This window comes from Pseudophryne corroboree, chromosome 4 (genome assembly GCF_028390025.1).
Source record: "Pseudophryne corroboree isolate aPseCor3 chromosome 4, aPseCor3.hap2, whole genome shotgun sequence".
Taxonomy (NCBI): Eukaryota; Metazoa; Chordata; class Amphibia; order Anura; family Myobatrachidae; genus Pseudophryne; species Pseudophryne corroboree.
The window spans coordinates 818,764,982-818,790,984 of NC_086447.1; the positions used below are offsets into that span (position 1 = coordinate 818,764,982).

Genomic DNA, 26,003 nt, shown 5'->3' on the forward strand with positions numbered 1-26,003 from the left:
AAATACGGAAAGGAGGAAGCAGGCAAAAAGTGTATTCAACAACACATCTACAGGACCTGTAGATGTGTTGTTGAATACACTTTTTGCCTGTTTAAAGACGCAGAGTGGCGCTTCCTCCTTTCCGTATTTGTAAGTATTTGTGTCAAGAGGGCACCGGTGCTTACTATGGCCATCAGTGGGAGTGTCGATCCACCTCCATATATATATATATATATATATATATATATATACATACATATCTACACATATATATATATATATATACCGTATATACACACACACACATATATATATATATATACATATCTACACATATATATATACCGTATATACACACACATATATATATATATATATATATATTATACTTTAAAATAAAAGGTAACCTTTTCTGCGCTGTACCACAAGTCTCAAACCACTAAAAAATACCTTCTGTCAGATAAGGTATATGGGATAGATATAAAAGGAAAAAAGATTCTAGTGGGAGACAATTTGCCTTTAGAATAACTATAAAAATTATTTATTCATGTACATACTGACATATACAACTTAAACATTCGTCTAAAAGGTACAGATTACTAAAAATTCTATATAGTGGTATGACAATTCTATATATAAAAATCTTTCAATTTAAGAGGGGATTTCACAGTCAGGTGATCACGATCAGAATTTTGAAGGGATATATCTCCAACCCGATGTTTGTGGTGAAAGCTTTTTTGTCCGAAATCACGAAACCCAACGCGTTTCGTCCGTTAGGACTTCATCAGGGGTTAACAATCAATTCTTATAATAGATTGGATTACCAAAGGTTTTGACAGGCTAGGGATCTCAATACTATATCCAATCTCAAGTACGTTTTCAATTTATTTGGTATCTAAACAGATTTCATCACAATATAGAATGACATTTTAGGTCGAAGTTAGTTGAAGTTATATTCCCTAATTTTATCAGGGATTTTGAATCTCTATAGTCCACCACGACTTCAATAGGTTTCACCCAGTGATTTTAATAGATGCCCAATCTTTTTAATGGGACATAACCACCTCACAGGATCACCACCAAGTGTGGTGGTGATCCTGTGAGGTGGTTATGTCCCATTAAAAAGATTGGGCATCTATTAAAATCACTGGGTGAAACCTATTGAAGTCGTGGTGGACTATAGAGATTCAAAATCCCTGATAAAATTAGGGAATATAACTTCAACTAACTTCGACCTAAAATGTCATTCTATATTGTGATGAAATCTGTTTAGATACCAAATAAATTGAAAACGTACTTGAGATTGGATATAGTATTGAGATCCCTAGCCTGTCAAAACCTTTGGTAATCCAATCTATTATAAGAATTGATTGTTAACCCCTGATGAAGTCCTAACGGACGAAACGCGTTGGGTTTCGTGATTTCGGACAAAAAAGCTTTCACCACAAACATCGGGTTGGAGATATATCCCTTCAAAATTCTGATCGTGATCACCTGACTGTGAAATCCCCTCTTAAATTGAAAGATTTTTATATATAGAATTGTCATACCACTATATAGAATTTTTAGTAATCTGTACCTTTTAGACGAATGTTTAAGTTGTATATGTCAGTATGTACATGAATAAATAATTTTTATAGTTATTCTAAAGGCAAATTGTCTCCCACTAGAATCTTTTTTCCTTTTATATATATATATATATATTAAACATGCATACATATATATATATATATATATATATATATATATATATATACATACATACAGTACACGTCTACTGTATATACACATGTATATATATCATATGTGTGTGTGTGTTTATATGTATGTATGTATATATATACATGTGTATGCACATGGATATATATGTACTATAATTATAATAAAGTAAACTTTTATTAAGCACTTACAAGTGCCACCAGGAAGACAGCAGGCTGCAGAGGACGCTAGACAGCCATTAATAATACTCATGCAGCAAAAATAATAAAAAATTTTTTTTGGTGGAGGGGGGTTTCTGGGTGCTCAGAAACCCCTCCTGGGTGCGCCACTGATATATTGTACTGGTCAGAAAGTTTGTGTGTACAGGACCACTGAGCATTATTTTATTGACTGCTATCTTAAAAGCATGTTTCATACAAAAAGCATCAAACTGGAAGAACCCAAAGTTAAACTCTATAAGGTTCACTCTAAAAATGTACGTTAAAAAAAAGGAACTACAATACATTTTAAATGTATCAAACTGTGGGCCTGATTTTGAGTCAGACGCCTGATATTCATGCAAATGGGCGATGTTTTTGTGTCTGCACGTCCATCTGAGTTGCACCCCTTTTTTTTTTTTTACATATTTTGAGCGCACAGTAGAAAATGTGAGGGGAAGGTAACAAAGGAGTGACTATAAAGATGCACAGAGATCTTGCGTCTATGGGGTACAGGGGAAGTCCCCGATGTGCCCCACTGCTTGAGGGCCCCATACACTACTCTAGGAGTCAGGTTCCATACCAAGCACTCAAGTTATACATTGTTACTCTATCACTAGAGGGCCAGTAACTTATACCCCTTTTCCACTATCTAGCACGGGTCGCAGCCGGGAGCCTGACACGGCTGTGACCCTTGCTAGAGTCCCCTTCTACACTGCGCTCACCAACCCGGCATATTGCCGGGTTGGTGACGCTGCTGGTGAAGCCGCAGGGGCGGCGCCCAGCGCCGCCCTTCCATAGACTGTGAACGGGAGCCGTGTCGCATGGGCATGGCTTCCGTTTACACTACACAGCTTATCGGGTTGAACACGTGTTCAACCCGGCAAGCTACCCGGGTAGGATTTCCGGATCACTTGATCCGGGAATTTGCAGGGAGGGCCATTTCTACTAGAAAAAAACACAAGTAAATGCACGCCCCCGCGCATTTACCCGTGTTTATAGAGCTAGTGGAAAAGGGGTATTAGTGGAAAAGAATCATGGATCAACTTGGGCGCTTGGTTTCTGACTGTGGAATATTCTACTGGAAACTACACTAAAGGCCTATACATATTACACACTAGACGATAAAATAAAACAAAACATATCGCTCAGAAGGGCCATTCTGAGTGAGATCTTTTACAATCTCGTCTAGTGTGCACACTCAATGTCGTTGACGATGTGCACTCCCGCACAGAGCCGTAGCTAGAGGGGTGCGAGTAGGGTGCGTGTCCTGGGCACCGAGGGGGTGCTCGTCCACCCACTCGCCTCCGTTGTTGCACTGCTGCTGCTGTCCTCCCACCCGTTACCAATTCGCCGCCGAGCTAGGTCCGTGGTGCCCGGAGGCGTTCCAGCAGCAGCTCCCAGCCTCCCTCCCACAGCAATCTCTCACTGTCCGCCTGAGGGAATCAGCCAGTGCGGGGCTGAGCCACCGTTGTTTCCGCCCCCGGACACCTTGCACAGCCCATTGCACACGGACAGCAGCCCCAGGGATAAACTCGCACCGCCAGCCCCTCCTCTCCTGTAGCGGGAGATACCGCAAACTGGTGCGGGGCCAATACAGTGCTGCTGCTGTGAGGGAGCATGACCGCGACTCCAGCGTCACGCTCCCTGAGCTCCCTGCAGTCCTCACAGACCGTCTCATGAAGGTAAGGGGGGATGAAACCACACACACACACTCTCTCTCTCTGTGTGGTGGGGGACGGGATGTTCTTTAAGCACCCTCTTGGGAACAGCATGGATCCCAGGGCATGAAACCCCTAGCAACGAGCATGACACCCAAGCATGACACCCAGCGCGTGAAACCCCTGGCAACGAGCATAACACTCAAGGGTGTTCTTTAAGCAACCCCTTGACAACGAGCATGGATCCCAGAGCATGAAACCCCTAGCAACGAGCATGGCACGTAGCGCATGATACCCCTGGCAACGAGCATGACACCCAGTGCATGAAACCCTTGGCAACAAGCATGACACCCAGCGCGTGAAACCCCTGGCAATGAGCATGACACCCAGCGCCTGAAATCCCTGGCAACGAGCATGACACCCAGTGCGTGAAACCCCTGGCAACAAAGCATGACACCCAGCACATGAAACCCCTGGCAAAGAGCAGGTAATTTTAAAGTAATTAGAAGCTTTACTGTAGAGCATAATGTATCAAGGGCATTGCGGTGTATGGCATAATATGGTGCAAGGGGCATTACTGTGTGGGGCTTAAGATGGTGGGATTTTTTTTCTTTCTTCCTCCTGTGGTGGCTGAGGTCTGTCGTAGCAAGGTCAAAAACTGGGGTGTAATGTAGTCTTTCCCTGCGAGACCATGCCCATTTTAGTGAAGCCACACCCTTGTAGTGAGGCCACACCCCCTAGCCAAAATGCAGGCGTTTTTTAATATTTAGGGGAGAGGATGCATTTTTTTACTGCTCGCACTGGGAGACAATTTTTTTCACAGTTGTGTGTAGGGAGGGGGGCGCCATTTTTAATCTTGCCTTGGGCTCCAAGAATCCTATTTACGCCTCTGCTCCTGTGCGTTGTTAACGACCCCCTCCCTCATCTGAACATATACAGGCGAGGTAGGTCCTCATTAAAGGCAGCCATGCTGCACATGCAGAATGGGCGTCCCCCCCCCCCCCCCCGCGCGCTATCGCTCCCCTCCCCGCTGGCATCGGCAAATGTGTGTATGCATTTGCTGATGCCGGCACCCGCCTGGTCCTTACCGCTGCCAATATCGGCGTCGGTGGGGGCTCTTCTAGTGTGTCAATCAAAGTGGGTGGCCCAGACAGCCCCGTCTCCATGCTTATAAAAAGCCTTGTTATTTGCATGTCTTCTTTAATGGTTGAGCAAGTCCCTCGGTGGTGGTGGCCACAGCCTCACTGGTAGTTATCCATACCACTTAAATGTGTGCTTACTGCACTCTCTGGTGGGCCCTTCACGTCCCAGTCCGACACTGAAGAAGCGTGTCTCTGCAAGCAGTTGCTTGCAGAGGTGCACAGTCGCTCACTTGGTAGGCCATACTAAGCGCCTCACCTCATTGCACATTCGGACACACAGATCTACAGCAGGGAAGGACTTTGCAGAAGCAAAAAGATAGAAATGTGGTGCCGGCAAAAGACGCAACCAAACAGTATATCATAAATTATAATCTGAAATAGAAATGTTTACCTTAATTTTTCTTGTACTTATGTTTTCATCTGAGGAGCCACTCCCCATTCGCCAAATATTCTTCTGGGAAGGGCAAGCACCTACTCTCTTAAAACAAAGCATCATTACAATCCACAGCGTAGTATTTTTTGTCTTACATATTGTTTGTATTTTACAACTACATTTAGCAAACACACTTTGCAATTTCCCATATATGCAATGCAAACTGACATAAGTCTCCTACCATTTGGTACAAGTGGTCTCCTTGTCTCCTACTGGTCATTATTAGGTACCTCTCTTGTCCTCTTTTATAACGATTCCTACCATACATTTCATGCACTGATCACTTACATAACCGGTGTTTAAGTGATGACGAGTCATTTTACGAGGAGGGCTATGTGAGCTTGTCTAACTGGTGTGCAAAGGAGATCATTTGCAGAGAATCTGGTCAGGATCTCAGTGGTTGGGATCCCGGTAGTTAAAATATCAACCCTAGAATCCCGAAACTGCTCGGAATGCTGGTGCCAGGATCCCGACATTGATCACTATCCTGGCGCCGGCAACCAAACCTGCTGGGGGAGGGTTAGGGTTTAGTTGCAGGGAGGAGAATTTAGGGTTAGGCACCCCTGCGGAGGCTGCGGAAAAAGAGGGTTAGGGTTTAGCGGGTTTTGGAATTAGGGATAGCATACTCACCTACAAGGTGTCAGGATCCTGAGCATCAGGATGACTCTGCCGGTATTAATTCTGACTGCCCAAGATCCATTTGAAGGACTGGGCACACAGTAGTAGGAGGGTGCCGTTAGAATGGGGTCATTACTGTCCTGCACTGCATAGACAGCCTGAGCCGTGTCCAATTTGATGCTGTAGGCAAGATTTTAGTTGATGCTCCTTAATTTGCAGCCAATCCCACCAGCATGCATGGAGGAGCTACCAGGGTAGTTGAACTCTACCAGCAGCAGTACCACAGTCATTATGACAATATGGCACAGACTGAAGCACTGCTGCTGAGAGGTCATGTCTGCTGACAGTTCCTCCTGTCATTGTGTGCAAGGAGCCCCCTGAAACAGTGGCACCCTAGGTATTTGCCTCTATGGCTTATGCCCGGTTCCAGTTCTGCTACTGCTGTATTGCAAATACAAACTGCAAGAACAAGAACAAAGCACTGCTGATGGGTAATAATGGACTTCTAATGGATACCTCATCTGGGAATCTGTACTGATGTATGTTTAAAAAAGGAAATCAGCATAGTCCTGTTTTCCCTTTTATTATTGGAACACAATAAACTTATATTTTATTAGCAGTAATTACAGGTATTCCCTAATTCCTCTTTAAGTAGGACTGTAAGTTGTAGATACTATAATTTATAAATATAAAAGGAATTACAAACATAAAAAGTACTATAAAAAATGAGGGTTGTAGGAATATGGTTTTCGCTAATGAATAAGTACACCTTTTCTTGCTTATGTTTTCTATTAAAGTGAGACTAAAACCAAAACAGACAATATTTCCTCTTAAACAAATGTGTATTTTCATTCATCCCATAGTACCTGTTCAATAATGTCTTGCATCAAGCTGGTATTGCTTCGTCAAGTGTGTTCTTTACTTCAGATGCCAGACATACTGCCCAGTGGTCATGCTGCTTCAGTTCACATCACAATGAGCCATGTAGATCCTGGAGGAGACATGAACACTTTAGGAATCTTTATAGTTTCCACAGTTCCATTTTACAAGCCTGTATAGCTTATTTACTAATATTGCATTTAGGTTCACAATAATCACAACAGCCAGCCAGCAGTTATTCCGTCTAGCACTAGACAATAGAGGTTATACATGAAAGGTGATACATCTCTGCAGAACAAATACACTGCTCAAAAAAATAAAGGGAACACAAACAACACAATGTATCTCAAAGTCAATCACACTTCTGTGAAATCAAACTGTCCACAAAGGAAGCAACACTGATTGATAATTTCACATGCTGTTGTGCAAATGGAATAGACAACAGGTGGAAATTATAGGCAATTAGCAAGACAACCCCAATAAAGGAGTTGTTCTGCAGGTGGTGACCACAGACCACTTCTCAGCTCCTATGCTTTCTTGCTGATGTTTTGGTCACTTTTGAAAGCTGGCGGTGCTTTCACTCTAGTGGTAGCATGAGACGGAGTCTACAACCCACACAAGTGTCTCAGGTAGTGCAGCTCATCCAGGATGGCACATCAATGCGAGCTGTGGCAAGAAGGTTTGCTGTGTCTGTCAGCATAGTGTCCAGAGCATGGAGGCGCTACCAGGAGACAGGCCAGTACATTAGGAGACGTGGAGGAGGCCGTAGGAGGGCAACAACCCAGCAGCAGGATCGCTACCTCCGCCTTTGTGCAAGGAGGAACAGGAGGAGCACTGCCAGAGCCATGCAAAATGACCTCCAGCAAGCCACAAATGTGCATGTGTCTACTCAAACGATCAGAAACAGACTCCATGAGGGTGGTATGAGGGCCCGACATCCACAGGTGGGTGTTGTGCTTACAGCCCAACACCGTGCAGGACGTTTGGCATTTGCCAGAGAACACCAAGATTGGCAAATTCGCCACTGGCACCCTGTGCTCTTCACAGATGAAACCAGGTTCTCACTGAGCACATGTGACAGACATGACAGAGTCTGGAGACGCCAAGGAGAACGTTCTGCTGCCTGCAACATCCTCCAGCATGACCAGTTTGGCAGTGGGTCAGTAATGGTGTGGTGGCATTTCTTTGGGGGGCCGCACAGCCCTCCATGTGCTCGCCAGAGGTAGCCTGACTGCCATTAGGTACCGAGATGAGATCCTCAGACCCCTTGTGAGACCATATGCTGGTGCGGTTGGCCCTGGGTTCCTCCTAATGCAAGACAATGCTAGACCTCATGTGGCTGGAGTGTGTCAGCAGTTCCTGCAAGACGAAGGCATTGATGCTATGGACTGGCCCGCCCGTTCCCCAGACCTGAATCCAATTGAGCACGTCTGGGACATCATGTCTCGTTGCACCACAGACTGTCCACGAGTTGGCGTATGCTTTAGTCCAGGTCTGGGAGGAGATCCCTCAGGAGACCATCCGCCACCTCATCAGGAGCATGCCCAGGCATTGTAGGGAGGTCATACAGGCACGTGGAGGCCACACACACTACTGAGCCTCATTTTGACTTGTTTTAAGGACATTACATCAAAGTTGGATCAGCCTGTAGTGTGTTTTTCCACTTTAATTTTGAGTGTGACTCCAAATCCAGACCTCCATGGGTTAATAAATTTGATTTCCATTGATAATTTTTGTGTGATTTTGCTGTCAGCACATTCAACTATGTAAAGAACAAAGTATTTAATAAGAATATTTCATTCATTCAGTTCTAGGATATGTTATTTTAGTGTTCCCTTTATTTTTTTGAGCAGTGTATATCTCTGCGCTGCTGTACATCTAGATATTCACAATCAGACTTAGTGGGAGACTTATGAAACCTCTTAAAGAGTGGTGGTGTGTATATCAACTGACTGATGACATTCTATCATTCATCTAATACATTCTATAAAATGATAGCTAGAATCTGACTGGTTGGCGCCATGTGCTGCAAAGGGGGTCATTTGTCACCCTCAGCAGCTGCTCGAGCCCCTCCAACAGGCCAGGGCACAGATGTTTACTACCCGCTCCCTCTCTTAGCAGTCTTTCAAGGTGTTGAGTGCTCTGCTCCTTTTCCCTGAGAGAGAGACACTGACTCCAACTAGGAGGCAAGTAAGCCCCCGGTTGGAAGAAAACCCAAGGAAGAATATAAACTTAATTATACTCAGACCAAAATCCCAGGTCCAACCTGGGTTATTGAACATGGGCCCTCATTCCGAGTTGTTCGCTCGGTATTTTTCATCGCATCGCAGTGAAAATCCGCTTAGTACGCATGCGCAATGTTCGCACTGCGACTGCGCAAAGTAACTTTACTATGATGAAAGTATTTTTACTCACGGCTTTTTCTTCGCTCCGGCGATCGTAATGTGATTGACAGGAAATGGGTGTTACTGGGCGGAAACACGGCGTTTCAGGGGCGTGTGGCTGAAAACGCTACCGTTTCCGGAAAAAACGCAGGAGTGGCCGGTGAAACGGTGGGAGTGCCTGGGCGAACGCTGGGTGTGTTTGTGACGTCAACCAGGAACGACAAGCACTGAAATGATCGCACAGGCAGAGTAAGTCTGGAGCTACTCAGAAACTGCTAACTCGTTTGTAATCGCAATATTGCGCGTACGTCGGTCGCAATTTTAAGAAGCTAAGATTCACTCCCAGTAGGCGGCGGCTTAGCGTGTGTAACTCTGCTACATTCGCCTTGCGAGCGAACAACTCGGAATGAGGGCCATGGTTTCAAGCCATGTCTTGCTCCATGAAACCATGTTCACACTGCATGCTGAACCCAGGTTATTGCCAGGATGTCTCTTTGCTGGTGCTTGGAGAAGACATCATCTCCAAGCGCCGGTGAACTGGCTCCCTGAATGTTTTTAGCAGGACCTGGGTCGGATGACCTTGGTCGCGCTTTCACTCAGAAGATTACCTGCATAGAGATCCAGGGACACGCAACCCGGAGTTGACCCTTTAACACCAAGCCAAGACCTGGTTTGCAATGGTTTATCCAGGATCGGAGGCTTGGTCTAAAAGGGGTATCAGTAATAGGGGTGTGTGGAAAAACAGCTGTATCAATTAATGTAGTCAGACCAGGGGCGAAAATACCAGATTACTAGCCGGAGAATTTCACCAGGGCATGCAGCAATGAATGCTATAGCCGGTGATATTAGCTGTACGAATAATCAGTCTAAGTGACTGTCGCCGCGGGCCTGTATCCAAGAAGGCAGTGGTCAGGTAAGAGAAAAGAAGGGGGCTTCTACCCTTAGAGGACAGCTACTGCAGGACCAGGCACACCCCCTTCTTACCCTCTAACCTGCTCCCTTCCATCCATAGGACCAGGCCCGCCCCCTTTATCCCATTAGCCCGACCCCTTCTTCCCCTCTACCCTGTTCTCTCCCAAACAGAGAATCAGGCCTCCCTCCTTCATCCCCTCGGCCCTCCCCCTTCTTCCCCTCTACTCTGCTGTCCTGTCCAGAGAACCAAGCCTGACCTCTCCTTCCACTCCACCCTGCCACCCTCATTCTACTCTGGGGTTAGGTTGGATAGAGGACCTCACAGTAAATTCATGTTGAGGGAGGCACATGGATATTTTAATGTTATTGTGAGACATGTAGTTTAGTGCAGTTATGTAGTGTAGCGATGTAGTGCGGCGTATAGGAGTATGTAGTGCAGTGATGTAATGCGGCATATAGGGGGTTATAGTGTAGTGATGTAGTGTGGCATCAGGAGCGGTTCTAGGTACGGGCAAGCGGGGCGAGCACCACTATCAGACGCTAGAGGTCATAATTGACCTCTAGTGTCTGTACGGCGCTGCTATGGGAGAGACGTCATAACGTCTCTCTCCCATAGAGAGGAGCGGGTGGCCAGAGACAGAGGGCAGTGCAGCAGCGGTCGGTAAGCAGGAGCGAGACTGGTAAGTATTGTGTTTTTTTTCTTCTCTGTTTTTAAGCAGCGCTACTGGGGGCACAACTGCAGGGGGCACAGCTACAGGAGGCACAACTACTAGGGGCAAATATTTTGGGGGCACAACTACTGGGGGCACAACTACTGGTGGCAAATCTACTGGGGGCACAACTACTGGGGGCACAGCTACAGGGGGGTACAACTACTGTAAGCCCAACTACTGGGGGTACAGCTACTGGGGGCACAACTACTTAGAGCAAATCTATTGGGGGTACATCTACAGGAAGCATATTTACTGGGGCAAATCTACTGGGGGCATAACTACTGGGGCACAGCTACATCTACAGGGGTTACAGCTACAGGGGGCACAACTATTGGGGGCAAATCTACTGGGGGCACAGCTTCAGGGAGCACAACTACTGGGGACATAACTACTGGGGCACAACTCCTGGGGGCAAATCTACTGGGGGCACAGCTACAGGGGGCACATCTACAGGGGCCATAACTGTGGTCACACACCTTCCCTATGAAACCACGCACCTATTTTTAGGTGCGCGCCAACCAACTCTGTTTTACCTGTCAGGCAGAGGGGGGCGCCAAAGGAAACTTTCGCCCTAGGCGCCACAAAGTCTAGAACCGGCCCTGTTTGTCATATAGGGGGATGTAGTGTAGTGATGTAGTGCGTTGTATAAAGGGTATGTAGTGTAGTGATGTAAAGCAGCTTATAGGGGGATTGTAGTGTAGTGATGTATTGCTGTGTTTAAAGGGGACGTAGTGTAGTTATGTAGTGCTGCGTGTAGGGGGGTTATAGTGTAGTGATGTAGTGCGGCATATAGGGGGATGTAGTGTAGTGATGTAGTGCATTGTATAAAGGGTATGTAGTGTAGTGATGTAAAGCAGCTTATAGGGGGATTGTAGTGTAGTGATGTATTGCGGTATATAAAGGGGATGTAGTGTAGTTATGTAGTGCTGCGTGTAGGGGGGTTATAGTGTAGTGTAGTGTAGTGATTTAGTGCGGCGCGTAGGGCGCTGTAGTGTTGATATGTAGTTGGCATGTAGGGGAGTTGTGGTTTAGTGATGTAGTCCAGTATATAGGGGGATATAGTGTAGTGATGTAGTGCGGTGCGTAGGAGGGTTGTAGTGTAAATATGTAGTGTGGTATATAACAGGATTTTGATACCTACCGGTAAGAACACGGATGGCATTCAGAATATGACAGTAGGGTCATAAACATCCTTGCCCAGCTAACTCATGATCTTGGCAGGCACACAAAGGGTTAGCTATTTTGTTGGGAGGGTTTAAAAGTTGTTGACTGATTGGTCAAGTATATAGGGGAGGGGGATAGGGTCTGTTAGGTAGGGAATATTCTGGAAAGCAGTCTCTCTTCGTTTGGACGTTGGAACAGACAAGTACTTTATCATTACCAGTGATTTATTGTTGTGCTTCTTATTTCTATATTTCTCCTTATTTCTACTATTTCACTATCTACTTCTACCTTTCTATCTATCCTCTTATTATTTTGCCTTTCTGAACTCTATCATATTATTCTTTTGGGCCTTTCTCTGACCCTTATACATTAAAGATAATGAAGGAGCATAGGCAGAAGCAGCGCTGGTAGGCCGTGCAGGGTGTTACCTCACGGTTGAGGCTAGATCCAAGAGGCCTAAGGGACCTTTTCCGTCAGGGGGAGGAGCCACGACTCAAGGGGGAGGAGCTATGCCAGCGGTACAGTTGCTCTAGTATCCGCGCCACCAACTATTACCTTTAGTATTTAGGTGGCGAGCGAAGCGGAGCGAGCCACCGTGCCCGAAGCGTGGCGAGCGAAGCAAGCCCGCGAGGGTACTTTTTGGGTACCTTATTCGGCCGTAGCTCCTCCCCATGGTGACGGGTCTCCTCCCCTAGGTACGTCAGAAGGTCCCTTCTCCCACTCCGATATAGAACCAACCGTTACCTCACAGGCTCCGGAGGGGATCCTGCGCGTGGAGGCGAGCGGGCGGCCGCTTCAGGCTCTGCTGCTGGTGTCGGTCTTCCTGCAGTGGGCAGCAGAGGGCTGCAGGGCGCTGGGGCTGGTCGCAGTCGCTCGCAGAGGCGGGCGGCTGCGTCTGGTCCTGTGGCTGAAGCCGTCCTTCCGGCGGTTAGGGGCAGGGGCCGTCCCAGGGACCGGGCTGCGGTGCGCGGCCTTTCTGGGTCCCTGGGGCGAGGTAGCAGGGCAGCCGCGGCCTCCGCCGCTGGGTCTCGGTTATCGGGACGGGCTGGCGGGGAGGAGGCCAGCATTGGGGCACAACAAAATGTGGTGGCTCGAGGACAGCAGTGTGCGGGAGCGCGCGCTGCTGTCAGAGTGGCCACTAGTGGAGGAGGCAGGGGTAGCAGAGCATCTGCTCTGCTTAACCCTGTTGTTGAAGCCTGGCAAGGTGTTGGTCAGCCCCCGCAGGGTGCAGATAGGAGGCAGGACGTCGCGGTAGCGGGCGAGGCGCTGCTTTCGGGCAACGCCAGGGCCCGTAAGCGGCTGAGACGGCAGAGGCAGCGTGACAGCACTAGCGAATCGGCCAGCAGCAGCTCCTCTGGGGATGTGGGTACAGGGCGATTTGCTCATCGTGCCCACGTCTCGTAATAGAAGGGGTGGTGGCCCTGCTGGGCACGACGAGAGGTCCTATGCTGGAGTGGTAGGGGCCTCTGGTGAGAGACGAGCCGGGCGACAGGGGGCGCCGACGGCGGATTAAGCACCGGCCGCGCATGGGGTGGCTGCGGATGCAGCTGGAGTGTCGACCATATGTGCCGCAGTGGTGGCGGCTTTGGTCCCCCTGCTTACCACCGGACCCGGTGCAGGGGGGTGGGGCGTCGGACGCTGGTGCATTTTCGTCCCGATTGGCTCAGGCTCTGGGGCCGGCAGTAGCATCAGCGGTAGCTAGCACGAGCGGTTCAAGTCAGGTAATGGCTCCTAGTGTCAGTAGTGTACCTGGCAGGGCTGGAGTAGTCTCTTCTCTCACACCTGCAGTTGAAGTGAACCGATCTGACAAAGGGATGAATCAAACCCAGAGCAGGAGATCGACAAGGAGCACGGACGTGTCGGAGCACGAGGCGGGAACATCAGGTGAGTCCGCATCTAACCCGGATTGGGTTGGCTTGGGGGCAAGTGCCGCTGTCTCGTCTGCGTCGGCATCAGAGGGGGCATCTTCCTCTGCACGTTATAGTAAGCATAGGCATAGAGGACATAGAAGGAGTTGGGAGAAGGATAGTTTGTCTTCCACATCCTCACGGTCCTCGGAGTCGTCTCAGGATCAAAGGAGGCACTCCGGGCGTAGAGGCAGGAAGAGGCGCAGGAGATCCCGCACTTTCAGTATGTCCGTGGAGTCAGGACAATCGGATGAGGTCCGCTGCGCTAACACGGCGGTGCTTAGAGGTTTAAGGCCGCGTGGGAAGGATAGGTTTAGAAAGGGCCGATACGTAAACATCTTCGCCCTAACAGGCATGACCAAAAAAGCGCTTGCAGCGGCTAGGAAAAAAGGAGAAGCGGCTGAGGAGGCATACATGTCGTACCAGAATTGGTTACGTTGTATGTATGTCTTTGCGACATGCTATTTGGGGACGCGACCGGATGAACATATTAACGCTGTTTTGATCCATAGGTTATCCACAAAGGGCTCGGCATGGCGCTATTATGATGAAGAATTTCGTCATAAACAGCACGGTCGCGAGGTGATGGACCTCGGGAAAACAGATGTCGAGCTTTATGTGGATGTGATTAATAATGATGAGTCACCTTCGGAGGCAGCGCCGGCGCGGCGGGAAAGTCGCGGGGTTTTAGAACCCCCACAAAAAGCATTTGCAGGACAGGCAGGGGGGCACGCGAATGGGACATGGAAAATGTTTTGCGTTTAATAACTGGGAACAATGTGCAAGTTTAAACATCTTTGTATCCGGGACGGTGGACCAAACCCGATCAAAGAGTGTACTCGAGCGAGGGGGAGGAGGGGGAACAGCAGGCCAGCAGAACCGCGGTCCCGCGGTGGCCAATGCTAAATAGGGCCCCCTCTCCGATCCATTTAGAGGCGTTGTCGGGATGTCTTTCTGCCTACCCCGATCGCGAAACGGCTGCATTTCTAAGGGCTGGTTTCTCAGAAGGTTTCGGCCTGCTTATAACTGGGGAAGTTAAGTCGGGAACTGGGAGAAATTTACGCTCGGCAGAAGAGTTTCCTTTAATATTGCGGAAAAAGGTGATGCATGAAGTGGCGTTGGGACGTATGTTGGGTCCATTCGAATACCCCCCGGAAAAAGGCTTATTGCTGTCACCGGTGGGGGTTGTCCCTAAGGAGGCCCCAGGGAAATTTAGGCTTATCCAGCATCTATCCTCTCCTGAGGGTTTTTTTTTTGTGAATGATGCCATAGGGAGCGGTCTCTGCAACATTTATTACCAATCATTCAAGTCGGCATTGGACATGGTTCGTTCGTTCGGATCGGGAGCCCTTAGGTGTAAACTAGATGTGGAGTCGGCGTTTCGGTTATTGCCGTTACATCCAACTGCATTTGGGTGCATGGGCCTAGACGACGGGTACTATGTTGCTCCATTTCCTGTGCATATTATGAACGATTTAGTTCATTTCTGCATTGGTGTGTGGTAAAGAACTCGGGAGAGGAGGGAGTGGCGCATTACTTGGACGACTTCCTCCTGGAAGGCCCGGCAGGTTCCCCGCGTTGCGCAGGGCTCCCGGAAAATGCGGAAACAACGTTTCGGTGTTTTGGGGTCCCTATTGCGGACGACAAAACGGAAGATCCATCGGAGGTAATAACCTATTTGGGTATCGAAATTGATACCTTGAAAGGTTTGTGTCGGCTTCCTTCGGGATAAGGTAGCGCGTCTGCATGGCGGTATCCTGCTGGCATTGGCAGTCAGTAAGGTTACAGTTCGACAGGCCCAATCGCTGTTGGGTTTGTTTAACTTTGCCTGCCGTGTTATTCTAATGGGTAGGATATTCTGCAGAAAGCTGGAAAGGGCGATAGTGGGAGTGCGACGTGCCTATCACTACATACAGTTATCCAGGGAGATTCGAAGGGATCTTCTGGTGTGGGACATGTTTCTAGCTAGCTTTAACGGAGTTCGTATTTGGTTGTTGCCCCCCATCACCAGTCCTGTTCTTCAGCTCTTTGCGGATGCGGCTGGCTCCACGGGTTTTGGGGCAATATTTCATGGTGCTTGGTGCGCAGCTCCTTCACCTGAGGATTGGGTGACGCAAGGGCTGACGGTGAACATGCTGCTGCTCAAAGTTTTTTCCTATAATAGTAGCACTTGAGCTGTGGGCATCGGAGCTGGAGAACAGGCAGGTGGTGTTCTGGTGCGTTAACCTCGGAGTTGTGCAAGCCATTAATAGACAACGCTCTACGTCTCTTCTGGTTATACGGGTGTTAACGCAGATAGTATTGCGTTGCTTGGAGAGCAATATTATGCTTAGAGCCCAACATGTCCCAGGAGTGTATAACTGTGTTGCGGATGCATTGTTGCGTTTTGACTGGCCGCACTTTAGGCGGCTGGTGCCGGGCGCAAAATCATGCAGTGACTCTTGCCCCTGTTATGTATGGCAGGTTATCCATCCGACTTGGAGGGACTAGCCCACCGTTCCCTGGCCCCGGCGACTTATGCGGCGTACCTGTCCGCGTGGGAGCAGTGGACTTAAATTTTGATCCGCAGGGGCACTGGAGGTGAGAGTCATCTTCCCTTACTGTTGGACTTCATTTGGGAGTTGTACTCGGCGGGAAGAGCCAGAGCGTACGTCGTCAAGCTCCTGGAAGGGATATCCTATTTCCTCTGCCTACGGGGGAACAGGATGTCACCAAATCATTCTTCTTGTCGCGGGTCATGAGGGGTTGGGCTCGATCAGCGCCCACGCCTCCGGACACGCGATTGCCTATAGACGGACCCCTGCTTTATAGGCTTAATGGGTTTTGCCGATTTGCGCTTCGCGATTCGAGGCAGCATTATTCAGACTGGCATTCGCTGTGGCATTCCATGGGGCGTTTAGGGTGGGGGAGTTGGTTGCCTCTTCAAGGTGATTGTCCTCCCACGCTTCTGATGTCACATGTGATCCTTAAAACCAACACATTGTGGTGTCGGGTGCAGCGATCCAGGACGGGCCGGATGGGTAGAGGGCATTGTGTCACGAACCGGTCTCTCACCTTTGCGGGTTCTGGGGTTCATCCGTTGCCAGTGCGGTTGCTCGCGGTGCTGTGCGCCCGTGTGGGGACACGGCGTGATCAATGGCACAGGTAATGCAGAGTCTGGGAACTGTGAGTGCGGGGACCAAATGGCCTAAGGCACTGCGGTGTGTCTGCTGTATAGGAGGTGGCCATGTTGGAGACCAAATAGCTAATACTGAGCACTTGTGAAAACACCTGTGGGCAGGGGTAAGCCAATCCCGTGCTTGTGCTGCCTTTAAGTAGGCTGGGATTATGTCACTCTGGGCCAGTGCTTTGTTGTATCAAAGCTGTGCTCTAGCTCTGAGCTCTCTCCGTGCATTCCTGTGTGATTCCCGTGGTCCAGATATCGCCTCCGTTCCCAGAGGTCCGTCTGCAGCCTTCACTGCTGAAAGATCTACCGGTTCTCTGCTGTGCTGTCAGTTAATTGCACTCCTATTGGAAATAGTTGGATTCCCAGTGTCCTGCATGAGGTTACCTTGTCAGTCTGCCTATCATTCAAAGCCTGGAGGATTCTGTTTCTCTCAGCTGTTTGTTTGTTCAACTCTGCATTTAACCCATTCATCACCTTGTCATCTACTACAGTTTCACAGTGATCTCCGGAACCCGCAAGTAACCCAATTCAGAACTTTTTATTTGTTATGTTGTCATTACAAGGATAATTCTTCACAGTCTCTCAGTTAACTCTCAAAACTCCATTGCGAACCCTTACAGTTATTTCTTCATGTCTGCATTAACCAGTTAAACACATTCTGCAGTTCAGCATCAAAGCTTGTTTATATTTGGACAATTCTACATTTATTCATCAGCTTGTTTTGCATACAGTTTCATGAACATTTCTTTTATTTATCTTTGAGTGTTATCCTGCATATTGTTTCTGCCATTCCTGCAATACTTCAGTATAATATGATGATTAACAACTTGCCATTTAACACCTTACTGAATTGTTATTTCTAATAAAATATGAAACGGAACTTCCTTCGTCCTCCCTGCTTTCATTTCCCACCAGCACCTACACCTGTGGTTGGTTCAGGGTTTACGGATTCACAAAAACACCCAGACCTGACAGTAAGCACTGGCCACATGGATCCGTCAAGTGACCAATTCGCAGGAGGCGGTGCTACATCAGATATCCTTTCCCGTCTGGAAAACCAGGAGTCTATACAGACACAAATAGTGCAGTTTATGCAAACTATGGCAGACCGTTTAGAGATTCTTCATACAGCTATTAAAACGTCTCTAGTCCAGATTCCAACTCCAGTTGTCCCAGTTACCACTACAGCTTCTCCTGAGACGCTACCTACGTCCTGTTTGCAGTTACCCTCTCCAAGTAAGTTTGACGGAACCCCAAAACTTTGCAGAGGATTCCTAAATCAATGCGAGATCCAGTTTGAACTGTTGTCCGCCAGTTTCCCATCAGCTCGTTCTAAGGTTGCATATATTATTGCCCTCCTCTCCGGTCAGGCTCTGGAGTGGGCATCTCCATTATGGGAAAGAGGTGATCCTATCCTCTCTAATTACAAGGAGTTCGTATCATCCTTCCGGAGAATCTTTGACGAACCAGGCAGAACCACCTCAGCATCTTTAGAGATTCTCCGTCTGCGTCAAGGTTTACGTCCTGTCAGTCAATATATTATTCAGTTTCGTACGTTGTCTTCAGAGTTAAATTGGAATGTGGAGGCCCTGATCGCCGCGTTTTGGAATGGACTTTCAGAGAAAATCAAGGATGATTTAACCATCCGGGATGTGCCTACTACACTGGATGAATTGATTTCTCTCTGTAACAAACTTGACCTACGCTACAGAGAGCGATCTTTAGAGAAATCCAGGACAGAGCGATCTAGTCCACGTTATCATCCTAGGCCTCGACAAGATTCTTCATCACAGTCGCCGGTAACAACAGAAGAACCTATGCAGATTAGGCGCTCTCGCCTCACAGAGGAGGAACGACTTCATCGTCGACAGGGTAACCTCTGCATGTACTGTGGGTCCTCCGAACATTTAGTTAAATCCTGCAAACTCCGGCCTGGAAAACTCTCGCTCCTAGCTTATTCAAGGGAGCTTAAGCTAGGAGTTACTTTAGAACCATGTTCTGGGAAAGAGCCGACCTTGTCTATTCAATTAGAAGTTCCAAGTTCTACAGTGAAGGTTTCAGCTCTCCTAGATTCCGGGGCAGCCGAGAACTTCATCTCCTCAGCCTTTGTCATGCGGTCTAAAGTTCAAACCATGCCTCTGGAAGCAGCAGTTGCCGTTACAGCAGTGGATGGAAGTCGAATTCCAGATGGTATAATTACTCATCGAACCGTATGTCTCAAGATGAAAGTTGGTGTGCTCCATTCCGAATACCTCTCCTTCTACGTGATTCCCAAAGCCTCTCAAGATGTGATACTTGGTTTACCTTGGCTGCAGAAACATAATCCTCAACTCAATTGGCAAACCATGGAAGTCCTTTCGTGGGGTAAATCTTGTACCAAGGACTGTTTAGCCTCAATTGTACCTCTCCGGTCAATTAGCCTTCCCGACCTACCTCCGGTGTATCAATCTTTTGCAGATGTTTTCAGTAAACAAGCAGCAGACTCTCTACCTCCTCACCGCGAATGGGACTGCCCAATCGTCCTGGTTCCAGGCAAAACCCCTCCTAGGGGACGAATTTATCCGCTATCCATCCCAGAGACGCAAGCTATGTCTGACTATATACAGGAAAATCTAATCAAAGGATTTATCAGACCATCTTCTTCACCTGCAGGAGCCGGATTCTTTTTCGTTAAGAAGAAGGACGGTGGGTTACGACCATGCATAGATTACCGTGGACTCAATGAGATCACTGTGAAAAACAAGTATCCATTACCCTTAATTCCAGAATTATTTGACCGGGTAAAGGGAGCTACTGTGTTTACAAAACTGGATCTCCGAGGGGCCTACAATTTAATCCGCATCCGTGCAGGGGACGAGTGGAAGACTGCTTTTAATACCCGGGATGGGCATTACGAATACCTCGTAATGCCCTTTGGTCTTTGTAATGCACCTGCAGTTTTTCAAAGCTATGTGAATGAACTTTTTCGTGATCTTCTCTACAAGTGTCTAGTAGTGTACCTGGATGATATCCTAATATTCTCTAAGGATCTAAAGTCTCACCGTCACCAAGTTAAAGAGGTTCTGACACGTCTGAGGAAAAATCAACTTTATTGTAAGTTAGAGAAGTGCACTTTTGAAGTATCTTCCATACCGTTCCTTGGTTACATCATTTCTGGATCAGAGCTATGTATGGATCCAGGTAAGGTACAAGCTATCCGAGATTGGTCCACTCCTTCAACTCTCAAGGGGATTCAGCGATTTCTTGGCTTTGCGAATTTCTATAGGAGATTCATCAAGAATTATTCTACGTTAGCTGCTCCCATCACAGCCCTAACTCGCAAGGGAGCAAATCCTACGAACTGGTCTTCTGAAGCAATCAAAGCCTTCTCTGATTTAAAGCAAGCCTTTGTGTCAGCCCCCATTCTTCGACAGCCTGATTTGAATCGTCCCTTTCTACTAGAGGTGGATGCATCTTCAGAAGCAGTAGGAGCTGTGTTGTCACAAGTCTTTGAAGATAAAAAGGTCCATCCCTGTGGATATTTCTCCCGTAAGTTCCTCCCGGCAGAACGTAATTATGCAATCGGTGAGCAAGAGTTACTTGCCATCAAGTTGGCATTTGAGGAGTGGAGATACCTTCTAGAAGGAGCTCAACATCGCATTACAGTTTATACTGATCATAAGAATCTTCTGTATCTGCAGTCAGCTCAGTGTTTGAATCCACGACAAGCTCGATGGGCGCTTTTCTTCTCACGATTTGATTTCAAACTCGCCTATCGTCCAGGGTCTCAGAACAAAAAGGCAGATGCCCTTTCCCGGTCCTTTGCTTCTTCTGAATTAAACGATGCTACCACGAATCAAGCCATTGTGAATCCTACGTCCTTTTTAATGACTCGAACCTCTCCAGTTCCTCCGCTTGGCAAGACCTTTGTCGCCACAAGTCTTCGAAAACGGCTGCTTACCTGGGCTCACTCCTCTTCCTTCATGGGTCATCCTGGGGTTCTAAAGACTCTCAAATTTATTCAACAGTCTTATTGGTGGCCACGTCTCAAAGCCGATGTCCAAGAGTTTATAGCAGCATGTCCTAAATGTGCCCAACATAAGAGTCCAAGAAGTTCTCCACCAGGTCTACTACAGCCACTATCCATACCCAAACAACCATGGACTCATATCTCAATGGATTTCGTGACCGATCTACCTCCATCAAAAGGGCGAAATACCATTTGGGTGATAGTGGATCGATTTTCGAAAATGGCACATTTCATTTCATTAACTGGGTTACCATCAGCCCCTTTACTAGCCAGATTGTTCATCTCTGAAATCTTCAAGTTGCATGGCCTTCCTCGAGAAATTATCTCTGATCGGGGAACACAGTTTGTGGCCAAGTTTTGGAGGTCGCTTTGTTCATCTTTAAATGTCAAGTTGAACTTTTCTTCTGCATATCATCCTCAGACAGATGGACAAACTGAGAGAGTCAACCAAGACCTTGAAACATTTCTCCGGCTATATATATCGTCCTCACAGGATGACTGGGTTGACTACCTTCCATTGGCAGAATTTGCTCATAATAATCTCTTCCATTCATCTTCAGAATCTACGCCCTTTTATATTAACTTCGGCTTTCATCCTCGTGTGCCAGAGTTTCATCCATTGCCAGCCCTAGAGGTCCCAGCGGCAGATCAAGAGCTTCAACGTCTATCTAGCATCTGGAGTTGTGTACGTAAGTCCTTGGTCAAAACTTCCGCTCGTTATAAATCTTTTGCAGATAGAAAACGTAAAGCTGTACCGAATTACAAAGTGGGAGACCAAGTTTGGATTTCTACGCGCAATCTCAAGTTCAAAGTTCCTTCTAAGAAATTTGCTCCCAGGTTTATTGGTCCATTTCCCATTGTAAAGGTACTCAACCCTGTGTCATACAAAGTCAAGCTGCCACCGTCTTTGAGAATTCCTAACGCCTTTCATACATCTTTACTGAAGCCTTTGATTCTCAATAAGTTCCGTACTACCCAGTCCAAATCTCCTAAAGTTCACTCTTTGCAGAATGAGGAATTTGAAGTTAAGGAGATTGTGGACTCACGTTCCCGATATGGACGTTTACAGTTTCTGGTCGACTGGAAGGGTTACGGTCCGGAGGAGAGATCCTGGGTTTTCTCTGAAGATGTTCATGCTCCAAGACTGGTACAGAAATACTTCTCCAAAAATCCTGACAAGGTTCAAAGGTGTTCGGAGACCACCCGTAGAAGAGGGGGTACTGTCACGAACCGGTCTCTCACCTTTGCGGGTTCTGGGGTTCATCCGTTGCCAGTGCGGTTGCTCGCGGTGCTGTGCGCCCGTGTGGGGACACGGCGTGATCAATGGCACAGGTAATGCAGAGTCTGGGAACTGTGAGTGCGGGGACCAAATGGCCTAAGGCACTGCGGTGTGTCTGCTGTATAGGAGGTGGCCATGTTGGAGACCAAATAGCTAATACTGAGCACTTGTGAAAACACCTGTGGGCAGGGGTAAGCCAATCCCGTGCTTGTGCTGCCTTTAAGTAGGCTGGGATTATGTCACTCTGGGCCAGTGCTTTGTTGTATCAAAGCTGTGCTCTAGCTCTGAGCTCTCTCCGTGCATTCCTGTGTGATTCCCGTGGTCCAGATATCGCCTCCGTTCCCAGAGGTCCGTCTGCAGCCTTCACTGCTGAAAGATCTACCGGTTCTCTGCTGTGCTGTCAGTTAATTGCACTCCTATTGGAAATAGTTGGATTCCCAGTGTCCTGCATGAGGTTACCTTGTCAGTCTGCCTATCATTCAAAGCCTGGAGGATTCTGTTTCTCTCAGCTGTTCGTTTGTTCAACTCTGCATTTAACCCATTCATCACCTTGTCATCTACTACAGTTTCACAGTGATCTCCGGAACCCGCAAGTAACCCAATTCAGAACTTTTTATTTGTTATGTTGTCATTACAAGGATAATTCTTCACAGTCTCTCAGTTAACTCTCAAAACTCCATTGCGAACCCTTACAGTTATTTCTTCATGTCTGCATTAACCAGTTAAACACATTCTGCAGTTCAGCATCAAAGCTTGTTTATATTTGGACAATTCTACATTTATTCATCAGCTTGTTTTGCATACAGTTTCATGAACATTTCTTTTATTTATCTTTGAGTGTTATCCTGCATATTGTTTCTGCCATTCCTGCAATACTTCAGTATAATATGATGATTAACAACTTGCCATTTAACACCTTACTGAATTGTTATTTCTAATAAAATATGAAACGGAACTTCCTTCGTCCTCCCTGCTTTCATTTCCCACCAGCACCTACACCTGTGGTTGGTTCAGGGTTTACGGATTCACAAAAACACCCAGACCTGACACATTGGATTTCCATGGGTCGCTGCTCGGAAAGCAGGATTTGTCCTGTGACCTTGGCGGTGGCATATGAGCGATCACGCCCGTTGCTTGCGGGGTCATGGCTTATTCACCATGATGGTACACCTTTGACTCGCTATCAGTTCGGCTGGGTTTTGCAGCGCTGCATCTTCCACCTGGGTCTTCCAACGGATTTATATGGCACTCATTCCTTCCGTATCGGTGCCGCCGCGGCTGGATGGTCCATAGACGATATCCGGGCACTAGGCAGGTGGAGGTCTGGAGTATTTCAGAGATACGTTAGACGTTGACTTGTCCGGTGCAACCCAACTTGAGGATTAGCTACTCGCCACCATTAGGTGGGGGTCTTGAGGAATTTTTTGTTTAACCGTCAGTTTTAGTTACAGTTTCTACCGGCTGTCGGAAGTTTGCGTTTTTTGCCTCAAGTCAAGTTGGGAGACCCGTGCCCACTAAAATCCCTGTCCAATTCTTGGCTAGGTGTAGGAGTGTTGCCCATTTAGTCCTTCCGCCAAGTTGTGTTTATACTAGAAGTTGCTGCTTGGCTTTTAGTCCCAGTTTTATATGAGTAGCTCATTATTAATGATGTCCTATATTCTCCAACAGGGAAACGCATTGACCAACAATTTATATGGGTGTTCGGTCGCTCCTTTATTTTCTGGACCGCTAGGTCATCGGTGGTGGCGGATTGCGCCACGTATCCAGAACTGAATGTACCGCATTAGTTTGGAGAGGAATGCGCTAGGAGGCTTTCCAGCAGGGGTTAAATGAGGCAGTACAGAGGTTTGGGTACCCATTGTTCCTCGTGGTTCATCTCAGAGGCAATGACTTAACGTCTAGGTCATCTTTGGACCTACGATGTGACGTAAGGCAGCAGTTGGTTGTTTTGATTGGCGAGTGGCCTTTCTGTTGGGTATATTGGTCGGATATCATACCGCGTAGGGTTTGGCATGGTGCTGAGAAGCCGGGCGCCATATCCCTAGTTAGGGGAAGAGTGAACGTGGTGGTGGGCCGCGCTGTGGCGGCGGCTGGGGTAGTGTGATCCCGCATCTGGCCATTTCTTATAAGGACGGTTCGATGTACCAAGATGACGGGGTGCATCTTACAGAGACCGGTACTGCCAGATTTGTTGAGGACATTTGTCAGGGCCTTAGGTCAGTTAGTTAGATTGGCGTATCTTAAATTTTTGGTAGCTGCTAGGGAGTAGTTTAGGTATGGTGGCGGCGCAGGTTTGTTGTTAGCAAACCTTTGGGTTGGCCGGTTTCAGAACGGCTTAGGTATTGGTAGAATTAGGTATATGTTAATTTCCCCTGGGGGGCAGTTCAGGCAGGGAGGAGTATGGGTGTGGTCAATCTAGGCGGACCGGAGGGCATCACCGGACCTGGTGGGCCCTCCTTTTCTCCTCCTACATGGCTGAACTGCTGCCTCAAGTCGATGCTGATGTCGGCAGATGGCTTCATCAGTTTGTGGTGTTGTCTCCCCAAGGCTTTGGGCAGTTGGTCCGCCTTGGCGAGTCAGACGGGCATGGAAAGGGGCAGTTGGTCCGTCCTTGCCTGTCGGGCAGTTGTTCCGAGTTATCAATGATTATTGTTTTATTTTGGCTTACGTTAGGCCGTTCTTATCCTGCCACCATATTTTAGTTAGTTTAAAATTTAAATAGTTAATCCCTCTCAATAAAAAGCTGACCCATTTCACCGCAGCCATTGTTGTCCGTGTATTATCTCCTATATAATAGCCCAGATCTGTGATCTTGTGATTCATTTGCTAACGCTGGGCGGAGTCACAACAGTGGGCGGAGTTAGTCAAATGAGTCACAGATCTGGCCAAATCTATAGGACACTAGGAGCAGCTGCAGAAGCAGATAGTATGGACATGGCACAGGCAGGGGTGCATACCTCCCAGCTTTCACACACACACACACACACACACACACACACACACACACACACACACACACACACACACACACACACACACACAGAGAGAGCGAAAAGGGGGCGTGGCTTCACGGGAGGGCCCCGTTTTCGTCAGTGAGGGGGCATGCCCAGCGCTCTGTGAGCTGCTGGCATGCCCCCAGGGGCTGATTATGAGTCCGGGGGGCACAGGGTACTTGAGACAGGGGAGCCCTATCTCATTGCTGTGCCTGCTTTGGGTTGGGGGCGTGGCCTAATCGCGGCCCGCGAGGCCACGCCCCATTATGCAAATTCCGTGATTTTTTTTTTTTTTTTTTTTTTTTTTTTTTATGGAATTTTGGCCCCTCATCTAGGGGTAAATCCAGAGGAGGTGGTCGCTCCCCCTACACACCCGCACAGGCAGAAGAAAGCATGGAGACTGCTGCCTCCCTGTAACACCACAGACCTGCCAATACGCAGCAGTGTGTGCTGACTGTAACACAATGCTGCCGCTGTTACTGGCAGGACGGGGGAGCTTCTGAGCTGGGACAGAGCTACTCCAGCCGGGGGGGCCCCTAAAACTCTGGGGCCAACGGTACGTACCGCTTGCCCCCCCCCCTTAATCCGGCTCTGCTGCTGGAACCCCCCCTTAATCCGTACCCCCTGATGCCCCCTCTCCCTCTGTCTCCACTATTCACTGCTGCTCTGCTAAGCAGAACAGCGAGTACAGGAGCTTTCCAACTGCTCCCCCCCCCCCCCCCACCGCAGGACACTGCGACCCGCGGGTGGGACAGCGGGACAGACCCCAAAAAATGGGACTGTCCCGCGAAAATTGGGACATTTGGGAGGTATGGGGGTGTGTGAGGGGGTATGCCATACTTGACCCC

The 26,003-nt window shown here is 48.0% G+C and overlaps 1 protein-coding gene across 2 annotated transcripts in view; it reads right to left on the reverse strand.

Annotated features, from left to right (window-relative positions):
- Positions 1 to 26,003, reverse strand: part of LOC134910449 (rho-associated protein kinase 2-like) — a 210,723-nt gene that overhangs the window by 56,275 nt on the left and 128,445 nt on the right. For both annotated transcript variants that reach the window (XM_063918492.1, XM_063918493.1), the window contains exons 2-3: positions 6,616 to 6,740; positions 5,090 to 5,176 (exon numbers count right to left, since the gene is read on the reverse strand). In XM_063918492.1, coding sequence (XP_063774562.1) covers positions 5,090 to 5,176; positions 6,616 to 6,636 — 108 coding nt within the window. In that variant the 5' untranslated portion in view covers positions 6,637 to 6,740. The remainder of the gene's footprint in view (positions 1 to 5,089; positions 5,177 to 6,615; positions 6,741 to 26,003) is intronic.